The sequence below is a fragment of the Diospyros lotus genome, chromosome 7 (genome assembly GCF_014633365.1).
Source record: "Diospyros lotus cultivar Yz01 chromosome 7, ASM1463336v1, whole genome shotgun sequence".
Taxonomy (NCBI): Eukaryota; Viridiplantae; Streptophyta; class Magnoliopsida; order Ericales; family Ebenaceae; genus Diospyros; species Diospyros lotus.
Window position 1 is genome coordinate 34,262,137 of NC_068344.1, and position 12,730 is coordinate 34,274,866.

The 12,730-nt window shown below is 33.4% G+C and overlaps 1 protein-coding gene across 1 annotated transcript; it reads right to left on the reverse strand.

The window, feature by feature from the left end:
- Positions 1–7,277: 7,277 nt before the first annotated feature.
- LOC127806576 (probable receptor-like protein kinase At5g20050) lies at positions 7,278–8,947 on the reverse strand. The gene has a single exon (XM_052343954.1). It carries the CDS (start codon positions 8,827–8,829, stop codon positions 7,477–7,479), a length of 1,353 nt encoding a protein of 450 aa, XP_052199914.1. The 5' UTR covers positions 8,830–8,947; the 3' UTR covers positions 7,278–7,476.
- Between the last annotated feature and the right edge of the window lie 3,783 nt (positions 8,948–12,730).

Consider the following 12,730-nt stretch of genomic DNA (forward strand, 5'->3'; position numbering starts at 1 on the left):
GATTCGAACTTTGATATTCCATGTAAAACTCTAAATATTTTACCTTTACACCTTTCTTTGTCACTTACAATTACAAATAATAAATACTTATTGAATAGCAACAATTACAATAAACAAGTACCTATTACATACCAACAAAAAGTCACCTTAAGATTTCAGTATCTTAGGAGCTAGGTAGCACGGAAACGCGTTCGGAGCGCCGTTTCGGCGTTTCCGAACCGTTTCTCGTTTCGGAAACGGCCAAAACGCCCAGAAACGGATTTTGGGCGTTTCTGTAAATTGCGAAACGTATGGGGGCCGTTTCGCAATTTATTTAAACATATTGGAAACGCGTTTCACACAGAAACGCATTTCCATTTCCAGCAACTAGCAGCCTTGCATTTTGGAGGCAAAAAATCAACTGTTCGGCGCCCGCCCACGTTGCACACATCTCCAAAGGAACACTGCCCAATGCCATTTAATGCTCATTCTTCTTCTTCTTCTTCTTCTTCTTCATTTTTCTGGTTTTTTCCTTCTTCATTTTTCTGGTTTTCTTCTTCTGGTTTTCTGGTTAAGTTGTTGCTCCTAGTGTTAGCTTTGCCGCCGTCCGTCGTTCCTTCAGTTGCCATCGCTTCTTCTTTCGGTGTCGACCTCGAAGTCTCGCCATCACTTGCTCCTTCTCAGGTCGCTGCTGCCTACTGGTATCTCTCTCTATATATATATATATATATTCATTTCTATTTGTGTTTGGATTTATATTTGTATGTATTCTATGTATTCATTATTATTTGAATTTGTATGTGTTCTGTGTGCAGGTATCTCTCTCTCTATATATATATATATTCATTTTTGTTTGTGTTTGGATTTATATTTGTATGTATTATGTGTATTCATTATTATTTGAATTTGTATGTGTTCTGTGTGTGTTTGGATTTGGATTTGTATGTGTTCATTATTATTTGAATTTGTATGTGTTCTGTGTGTTTGGATTTGGATTTTAATGGCTGATTTATGTTATGGAATTAAGAACTTGGACGGATGTATCTGTGTTTGGCGTTTTTATGTATTAGAGGATTGACTTTTGTTATTATATGAACTAATAGGAAACAGAATTTAGAAACTAGTATTGAATTATTTTTACAGTTTTTCTACTTGTTATTAATTTGCTATATATGTTGATCTTGCCCTCATGAATAGTAAAGCTCAAACGAGAGCTTTTCTGGAGGCTTGAATTCAATGCATTTCAAGTGGTAATCAAAATAAAAATTCTGTTTTATAATGACATAAATGGTATTTGGCATAAATGATATTTGGCAATTTTAACTAATCTTTAATGTAAGGCATGGAGGCTTTAAATAATCTTTAAAATTTAAGTGTTATTAATTAAATCCTCATTCAATCCTCTTTTAAGTCTTATTAACTTCAATCCTCTTTCAATTCTCTTTTAGTATTTTAGTCAATTGTTTTCAAAAATTTTAAATAAATCTTTAAAATTTTCTTTTATTTAGTCTACCAATATCAAAACTAGTGGTTGAAAATGATAAATTATGAACACTAGTTATTGACAATTCACTATTCTTTCATTTACTTACAGATTTATTAATTTAATTCATAGATTTGTTCTTTTATTTATTTATTGATTTATTAATTTAATTTCTAGGTCATATGGCGCAAGCTCATTCAACTTCAAGTTCAGGATCTAACAGTTGTGTTGCATCAAAAAATAAGGATGAGGAAAATAGTCCGTTATGGAAATATGTGACTAGAATTGAGAAAATAGGAGAATGAGGGGGTAGTTGGAAATGGACTTGTAACTTTTGCGGTTTGCAAAAATTTGGGACATACACAAGAGTTAGGGCTCATCTATTAAATATCAGTGGGAAAGGAATTGCTTGTTGTAAAAAGGTTGGTCTTGAAATTATAGCTGAGATGAAAAAAATTGAAGGAGAAAGTGCAGAAAGATTGTCAAATTTACAACCTAAGCAAGTGCCATTACCGACAAGTAGTGTTTCTTTGGGATCTTCTTTGTCTTTACATGAACCAATAGTTTCAGAACTATTAAAGAAGAGAAAAGCTATTAATTCACCTATTGCTAAAGCTTTTGACATGCAAGTTAGAGCACAATTAGATGCTGAGATTGCTCGAATGTTCTATACTGGGGGTTTGCCTTTTAATCTTGTTAGAAACCCATATTATTTAAGTTCTTATTCATTTGCTGCTAATCATCAATTGGGTAGTTATGTGCCTCCTGCTTATAATAAGTTGAGAACCACATTACTTCAACAAGAAAAGGCAAATGTTGAAAAATTGTTGGAACCTATTAAAAGCAATTGGTTGGGAAAAGGTGTTAGCATTGTTACTGATGGTTGGAGTGACCCACAAAGAAGGCCCTTGATTAATTTTATGGTTGTTTCTGAAAGTAGTCCAGTGTTTATCAAATCTGTGAATTGTTCAGGTGAAGTAAAGGATAAACAATTCATTGCTAATTTGATGAAAGAGGTAATAGATGAAGTTGGTGATCGAAAAATTGTACAAATTATTACTGATAATGCTGCTAACTGTAAGGGAGCTGGAGAAATAATTGAAGGTATGTTTCCGCATATTTATTGGACTCCTTGTGTTGTCCATACACTTAATCTTGCTTTGAAGAATATATGTGCAGCTAGGAATTTACAAAGTAATCAAGAGACATATGATGAGTGTCATTGGATCACTGAAGTTCATGGAGATGTTTTGGTCATCAAAAATTTTATAATGAATCACTCAATGAGATTGGCCATGTTCAATCGATTTAGTTCTTTGAAGTTACTTGCAGTTGCTGACACTCGATTTGCTTCAATTGTTATTATGCTTAAAAGATTTAAACTACTTAGACGTGCACTTGAAGCAATGGTTATGAGTGATGAATGGGCACATTATCGGGATGATGACCAAGGAAAAGCTCGATTTGTTCGTGAATTGGTTGTGAATGAGAATTGGTGGGAAAAAATTAATTACATTCTCGCCTTCACAGCACCTATTTATGACATGATTAGAGTTTGTGATACAAACCAACCATGTCTTCATTTGGTTTATGAGATGTGGGATTCTATGATTTTCAATATAAAAAAGGTTATTTATGATCATGAAGGAAAGCTACCAAGTGAATTTTCATCATTTTATCATGTCATTCATTGTATTCTTCTTGCTCGTTGGACAAAACATAGCACTCCATTACATTGCCTAGCTCATTCATTAAACCCGAGGTAATTTTCAAATTTAATCTCTATTTCTTATTAATTCAATACTTTATGTATTACTTATTTTTTTAATTTATTTTTGTTGATTTTGTCTTTTGAAGGTATTATAGTTATAAATGGCTTGAAGAAAAAGAAGGTAGAATGGCTCCACATATGAATGCTGAAGTCTCCACACAAAGAATGAAGTGTTTTAGGAGACTTTTTCCTAATCCAGATGAGCGTGCTATTATTGATGATGAGTTTGCTAATTTTTCTCTTGAAAGTGGGCCATTTGGAAATCTAGATTCTATCCAGAACAAGTATGACAGTGAACCTAGAAAATGGTGGGCATGTTATGGTTCACATGCTCCTTTGCTTCAAAAGTTAGCTTTTAAAGTGCTTGGCCAACCTACTTCTTCCTCTTGTTGTGAAAGGAATTGGAGTACTTATTCATTTCTTCATTCATTTAGAAGGAATAAACTTTCTCCAAAACGTGCAGAGGATTTAGTCTTTATTCATAACAATCTTCGTCTTTTATCAAGGAACACCTCCTAATATTACGACGAAAAAACAAAGATGTGGGATGTTGGTGGAGATGAATTTGGGAGTATGGAAGATGTGGGTGTTCTCGAGTTTGCTAATCTCTCCCTAGATGAACCAGAGTTGGAGTCTATATTTTTTGATGAAGATGTTAATGGAGACAAAGAATGATGAACTGAATGAACTTTTATAAATTGTATTAGGTTTGATTTTGTTATTTAAATTTACTATTTGTTTTTAATTATTAAGTTGTGTAAGAATTATAGAACTTTAAAAATATTGTTGATGAATGTTTGAATGCATTGTGAAATTTATGTTTATATTTGTTTGAATGTATTATTGAATTTATATTTATTGTTTACGTTTATTTGTATTATATTATAATTATTTTGTATAATTTTTATATTAAAATTTATATTTACAAAAAATCTCCTATATTTTTTAAATTTACAGTTTACCCCACGTTTCCGTTTCTTACTTTTTTTAAAAAATACCATTTCAGCGTTTCCGTTTCATTTCGGAAACGTATCGTTTTCCGTTTCTGTGCTACTTAGCTTAGGAGTGAGATTTGAGCCGGATTAAAGATATGAAGTTTAAGTATTGTATCAGGAATAAAATTTAGAAAATTATTTATCATATTTAAATAGGATTTATAAGTGAAGAGATTTATATGTTATCATTGATAGACAATGAAGAATTATTTGGTTCTTCTGTACAACTGAATAACAAAATATTGAATTCACCTCACATGAAACTCTCTTAATAGTGAAATAACTCTTTAAAAAAAAATGCAAAGAAAGCCCCTTGCAATAAGGGAATTTAGTTTTTTTTTCTTAATATGAAAAATCTAAATCTTTAACTTGACTAATTTTTATGAACACATGTAAATCACCTTGTTCGCATGAGTCAAGTAAATCTTTATCATGAGATAGACAAAATCTCATCACGGTCATAAGAGATACATAGTATTTACATAAATTTTATCACACAATATGACGAGTGAAGTAGTGCATCAACGACATATAATACACAAGACAACGCAAATTTTATCATAGACTGTGACATGCATAGCGATCCTAGAATACAATTAAAAAATATCATTTCATATAGTTAGCAAAGATTCAGACTTACCCCCAAACAATCCAAGATCACGAGAAACTGCTTGTTTGATAAGTCCCTTGGCTGAAAGCCTTGCATAAAGCATAATATTTATACTCATGGTTGAAATGCAGAGCTCCATAAGAAAACCTTATTATATTGAAATATTCTACATTGTTTAGTCAGTGGGATTGATTGCCATGCAACCTCAAAGTTGACTACTCTAATTTGTTTTACGTTTATGGATGGTTTTCTAACATTATTTGCAGTTTGAATCCGATAAAAATTTTATTTTTAGTTTGAGAAATTAAACTGTATTGTCATAGAAAAATAAAAAAAGCTGTGTGAAAATGAATATATTTTTTAAATTTAATTTTAAAACAAAAACAAAAACAATGCATCCAAATGGTTGATCATTTCAACTGTCAATGTTTTACTCTGCTTATTTATAGTTTGGATGGTTGCATAGAAGAATTCGTGGTGAATAACAGTACCTCCTGTTAAGAAATCACTGAGATATTGACAAAAATGGAGGCTATACACAGATACAGGAAGGGTAAATACTGACCCACAAATCATATTTTCACAATGAAGCAGATGCTGATTCAAAATGGGAACAAAAGGAAAAGAAAAGCAATATTAATTTTTAGAACAATAACAGATCTCTCTTCCCGTAGATTGGGATTCCAAATCGTAGTTAACAAAAACATGGTGCGTCTCGAATACTGATATGGTATTAAGAAAGAAGTATACTAATATGCTAACAATATGATTAGAAGGGGTAGGTTTAACAACATGATTAGAAGGGGTAGGTTTAAATTTGGTCGTGGTACAATTTGCAGTATGCACTTTGATGGAATTAGTTTGGATTAATATTTTGTTATTATAGAAGCTAGTTAGTTCGTTTTCTTTTGAATTATTTGTTGTGTGTGAGTGTATATGTCTCAAGTGTGTTGGAGTATTTGTTATTTCACATTATTTGGCAAGGAGATTTTAAGTGGATATAAATAAGCCAAATCATGATATTGGGTTTGAACCCTAAAACTCAAATTGTAATACCCTAAGAGCTCAGAGAATGGTAGTATATATCGAGAATAAGTAAGGAATGAAATAATACCAGTTAAATATCTTTTGAGCTGAATGTAAGCAAAGAACTCTTGGGTTAAGCATGCTTGAGTTGAGAAAGTTCGAGAATGGGTGACTACCTGAAAAGTTCGCGTAGGCCTATCAAGATAAGTTGTTTCGGTCATCCTTATCGCTCGATGTGGGATGTTATAAGTGGTATCAGAGCTAGCTCTTGGAGACGACGGTTCGATGAGGACGGGGAATGGCGTCAGGACGCGAAGGCCTGAGCAAGGAACGGCTCCTAGCAGACTTTTAGAATGGCAAGCTCCAAATGGGAGAAAATCTGAGACAGTTATAAGGTCGCATGACGAGTACGCTATGTGCTCAATGGGGGAGAATGTAATATTTCAAAAGCCTAGAAAAGGGTAATATATATCGAGCATAAATAAGAAATGAAATAACACTAGTTGAATATCTTTTAAGCTGAATATAAGCAAAGTACTCCTAAATTAAGCGTGCTTGAACTGGGGAGCTTAATGATGGATGATCCCCTAGGAAGTTCGCGTAAACCCATAAAAGTAAGTTGTTTCGATCTTTCCTATCACTCGATGCGGGATGTAATTTTGTGAGTGGGCAAACCCATATCCACATGCGCACGTCGCCGGTCGGACAGATGGACGGATTAGAAAAAAAAAAAAAATTAAAATTTTATTTAATATATTATATTTTAGTAAAAATTGCTTCGCGCGTCCAGCATGTTTCCGAAATTGCTTCCCCACATGTTTCTCTCCAACAACTTTTCGATTTTTCTGCTGCTGCTTTCCACATTTTGTGCGTTTGTGTTGGGCCGTCCAATGCTTTGTATTAATCGAGCTTCCAGTTCTTGTGGGAATAGATTAGCAGCTTCAGTCTCTCTTTCTTGCTGTAGTACGAAAATCGAAGAGGTTATTCTTTGCTTTTCTTCTTTCTGCCAGCCAAAATCAAATGCCCAGTTTGTGTGTGTTCCTTTCTTGATTATTCTACTGTTCACCAGAGAGCAAATACCGTTCGATTTTTGCCAGCACCGGCCATTCTTGGCTGTTATTCTGCTGGTGAGATCGTTTCATCCTACTAAGACTATTGCCGTAGTCTACAAGTTGCCGGTATAGGGCGATTTTGTCTTCAAGACAGTGCGTTTGCACGACTCAATCTGTAAAATTTTTCTGTTCGTTGTGATCGTTCCGTCTTCGTAGACTTAATTACAATTTTCTTGTACCGATTTTATATTAATATTGTTATTTACCCCAACATTATTTTCTATGCTTTTTTGATTCATGCAACAAAAAATACTATACAAATTAAGTCAAGTTTGAATATAATTCAAAATGAAAAAAAAAATAGAAAAAGTGAATTAGGCATTCTCTTTTCTGTAATTCTTTTAAAAAATTATTCAGAGAGTCATTTTAATAAAATTGTACATGACTGACTTAGGGTTCGCATTCTTGAGAATCTAGATCACGAAAAACTACGACATGGAACATGTAATCCGAACGGCAATTCAAGGGGATGAGCAAACCTGGTAACGAAGTACCAAATGCTATCTGCCTGATAACACTGACATTGCAAGTGAGCCTGATAATGGGGAAGGAATATCACCATCTACCTGACGTCTTGCAACTGCAGCAACTCTTCTTCTATCATGGCCAGGGATTGGGTCTTCTTCATCAATCGCCAAAAGATCAACGACGATCATTTGTGTCTGAGGAGGCTCTTCCACTGGCACACGGCCTTCAAGCATTTCCAACACTTCAGCCATGGCTGGCCTCAGCCTAGCCTTCTCCTGAATGCACCACAAAGCTACACAAACCAATCTCTTGACCTCTCTCTCATCAATGTTTCCCTGTTCTAATAGCCTCGCGTCCACCACTTCCATAACGCTGCCTTCTCGCAGTTTCTCGCTCACAATCTTGGGGAAGAAATCAAATCTCCTCCTTGACTTGTCCATGTGATTGTCGGTCACGCAAATGTTCCTCCGGCCACCGATGATCTCCAGAAGGACCATTCCGAAACTGTAAATGTCGGATTTCTCAGAGATGCCGTGTTCCAGAATCCACTCTGGCGCCAAGTAGCCTCGAGTCCCTCGAATCGTGGTCACAACTCTGCTCTCATCTTTCCCCATGAGCTTTGAGAGGCCGAAATCCGAAATTAAGGCTCGGTAATTCTCATCGAGAAGGATGTTTTCCGGCTTGACGTCCAGGTGCAGGATCCTCGACCGGCAATCGTGGTGCAGGTAAGAAAGCCCCTTAGCTACATCGACGGCGATTCTACGCCTCAACTCCCACGGCAAGCATTCAGCATTTGAGTTTTGGTTTCCTCTTTGAGGAAAAATCCATCTATTCAGCGATCCATTCGAGATGAACTCGTAAACGAGAAATTGGGGACCGGTTGGGACGCAGCAGTATCCAATGAGGCGAACGAGATTCACGTGTTGAACACTGGCAATGGCGGCAACTTCCGATCTGAATTCCTTCTCGCCGCGCTGATTTGACTCGATCCGTTTCACGGCCACGGCGGTGCCGTCGCTCAGTATTCCTTTGAAAACCGAAGCCGACGATCCTTTCCCTATCAGCGACCGGAAACCGTCTGTTGCTATTTCAAGTTCCCGGTGCCTGAATTTAGTCGGAACTCCGGCTACTTTCCGGAGAAAACTGTACTCGATTCTAAGCTCTCGGCCTTCTGAAACCACCTGAGTCTCGAACAATCTCCTTCGGGAGTTGAATCGGCGTCTGACTAGAACAATCGCTATGACTGCAAGGATCGCTGCTGCATCTGCTCCGGCAATGAGATAGAAAGTCTTGGACAATCCGAGGGAGACACGAGCAACGATGATGACAATGATAAGGGCGATGATCGACGAACCAGCAACTATGTTTGCCCTTTTGTCCTCCATCAAAGTTTCATTGCGTTTCCATGCTCAAGTTGTAAAGAAAAGGGATTTTCTTGTGTATTTTCCTAGGAAAGAAGACGACCGCGTCCCCTTGGGAAATTACTCTGCTTCTTTAAAGGGCCGCTTTCCATCTAGATAGTCGACAACTTGCATGGAAATGAAAAATGAATATGACTTCAAATAAAAGGCACAGAAATGATAATTTTTTTTAAAAGTAAGAAATAAAAATATAAAATTATTTGTAAATAAAAAATATAAGAATCTTTTTATAAATATATTTTTTAATATAAAAAAATTATTATTCAATCTAAAAATAAACATAAATTTCATAATATATTCAAACAAATATCAAAAATAAATTTTAAAAAAATAAATATTTTAAATTAGAAAAAAAAATATTCATCTCTAATCTCTTGTAGACATAAATGTGTTTCTAAATTAAAAAAGTGTTTCTGATATTTTTTTAATATTATGAAATAATCTCAAAATATTTTTAAAATTATAAAAATGGTCTGAAAATATATTTTTAATATTTTGGAAAATGCTCAAATGGTGCGAGACATTTCTGTACATCAAAGTTAGTCATGTCAGCCAAAAAACGAGTCAAGGAATGAACAAGAAAACAAAAAATGAAATAATTAAGAATGCAAATAGAATTAACAGAATTTTTACCATACAAACAACAACCAACATGTTTAATGGATTTTAAGAGTTAGGATTAAATTACTAATTGTATTTTTAAAATATTATATAATTTAATATTAAAGGTCACTTTAGTCATTATGATAGATGCTTTTTAATGCCGTATATTTTAATTTTATTAATAATATAACATCCTACATTGAGCGATAGAAAGGACCGGAATAACTTATCCCGATAGGTTTATGCAAACTTTTCAGGGGTCACCCATCCTTGAGCTGGCTCAAACACGCTTAACCCCGAAATTCTTTGTCTACATTCAATCCAAAAAAGATCCAACTAGTATTGTTTATTTTCTTACTTATTTTCGATATACATTATCATTCTTTGGGCTCATTGGAGTATTACAAATAATGTCAGTTATATCCTTAATTAAAATAATCCCACGTAATCGCAAACACCTCTCAAATTCATATCCTCACAAGTTGCAATTTGTATATTTTTAAAATACTATAGCCAATTTAACTCTAACAACTTGTTTGATTTTTTTTTTATAATTACAGTAGTTAATTTTATCTCTTGTCTAAAATACAGTACTTATTTGACACATCATTTTATTTTTAAATTTTATTATGTGATTCTATGCTTAGATTTCATTTTCATTAGGTAAGGGTGGCAGTTCTCCATGCCCACATTGTCGCATCTAAATGTCTTCTAATAAGTTTTCTTAGATTTTTATTATCTCTTTGTCATTAAACTCTTGTCTCTTTATCTTTGCCAAGGGTCATTTATTTTATTTTATTTTTATATATCCGGACATCCACCTTAATATCTTGATTATAAATCGTAATTGACATTTAAATTAAATTTTAAAGCTACTATAAAAAATTATATATCAAGTTTATAGTTATTTATAAATTTGATAGGATCTTAAATAATTTTTTCAAAGAATATTTTAAAATTTATGTAACCAATCTGGCCTAATAGCACTTAGAATTTAGCCAAAAATAAAATAAAAGAAAGATTTAAAATTGTTGTTATGGCTATTGTTGTCATATCCTAAATAATTTTCTTAATTTTTAAAAATTTAAAAATAATCGAGTCAATGAAAGCGGACAGCGAAAGAACACCTAACATAAATGTAGCTAACTTGACTCATTCATTCCCTATATTTAATAAGCCACCCACTCAAGACCATAGTCGATTGAATTAATTGTGACACGGGGGGAGGGTCAAAACAACCATTTATTTTGGGTAAGCGTTTTGATGCCATTTGATGGCACGGGCAATTTGACCATTTGTAATTTTAGAATGGGTCTTAGATTTGAGGCTAGCCGTGGAGGACAGGTTGACTATATAAGCATATGAGAACTAATATAAAGGGTGAATTATTAAATAAGTCACTTATTTTGGGTTTAGGGTTAATTTAGTCATTGTATTTTAAGAAATATCAAGTAAATCCTTGTGTTTTTAAACTTAAGATCATTTGGTCACCATGTTATAAAAAGTGTGAAATAAATTTATAGTGGGGTATTCTAGAAAAATTAAAACTAAAAATTCAAAAATTCAAGAAATATTTAAGAAGACCGAATATCCAAATGACTCTAAAAAGTCTTTAGAAAACTTTGAAGAATCTCCAAGCTAGCCAAACCTTTAAGCTCATTTAAGTCCATCCAAAAAGTGTTTCAAACCCAACTCACTCAATAACTTTGAATAGTCTTTTAGGGAAACCCACTAAAAAAAATACTTTTTGGGATATTCCATTCACATTCAAGCCCTTCGCCCTCATATGCATTCTTCTCACCCAAAGAGTTTTCCAAGTTATATTAGCATGTCAATGCCTAGAAATACCCTTGGTACGCGTCAAAATAGGGGGATGACTCATATCTAAGACTTAAAGACTCAGACCCAAGTCTAACACCAAACACATTAGAAGACACTCATTCGAATCTTCATACCACATTCATGCATACTACACTCTGTATCATGGCATCACCTGACAATGACATCGAATGGCTTGCTTGGAGGAGCTTCCTACATGCTTTCTAACTATTCTTGTTTTGCAGACACGTTTAGAGACTCTCCCAACTTTCTTAGAGCCTACCCATCTAGAGACTCGCCACAACCAAGCCATCTAAAGACCCGAGTCATCGAGGACCAAGTTTCCTGAATACTCCCCAAGCCATCCGAAGACTCAAGGCACCCTCTTTGCTCTCCCGAACAACTGATCGAGTCTCGCCCTAAGGATCCTACTTTCTCAAATAATAGATCGAGCCATATTCCAACCAGGCGCCCGTTCACCTCCTTTACCGTCACAAACCTTATTCCTCACCTTCTTGTCGAGTTCTACCAAATTATTTTCTATGACATATAAATTTAATTATTGTATTCTAATAACAATAAAAATCATTAATTTTTTAAATTTTAGATTACATTAATTATTATCATTATCTAACGATATTTTAATTCTATTAAGAATGCCAACTTTTGTTCAATTCAAATAACAACCCCCCCCCCCCCCCCCCCCCAATCACAAATATAGTTAGCTGTAATTTGTGTATTTACAAAGTACAGTAACTATTTTGCCTCCGGACTTAAAATACAGTGCCCATATGTACTGTAGTACTTATTCTTTTTTTTTTTGGGATCAATTTTGTAGTTAAAGTTTTAAAATTGTTTAAACTTAAACAATTGTTAGCTCATGGTTAGTCAAACTAGCATTGGTTAGTACTAGAAATTGACTCATTTTTAAAAATTCTAAACATTAGTTTGATACAATTTGACTTATTAAACGCTAAATTTTTATCATTTTTTTATTTTGCTTCTATTTTTTCATAGTTAAGTAACATAAACATATCACATTTAAATTCAGAAGGTATAAAATTAAATCTAAATGTATTGAGTACACAATTCTAAAGACTATCTGCCTAGTTTAAGTATGTTAATAGATTTAATTACCCAAATCAAAATTTAAATTCAATTATATATATATATATATCATAAACGATCTAAATATAGATGATTAATTAAATAGATAATATTAAATATATTTAACATTATATTAGTTAATAATTATATATAATAGTAAACATATTTAAATATTAAAGATTACATAATATATTTTATATTTAATATAATATAATATTTTTTGCTGACAAATATTATATAATATTAAATAATAAATATATTTAATATATTATATATTTAGTTTATTACCTATATCTGCACCGTTCATAATATAATCAAATTCAAATTTAGTTTTCTT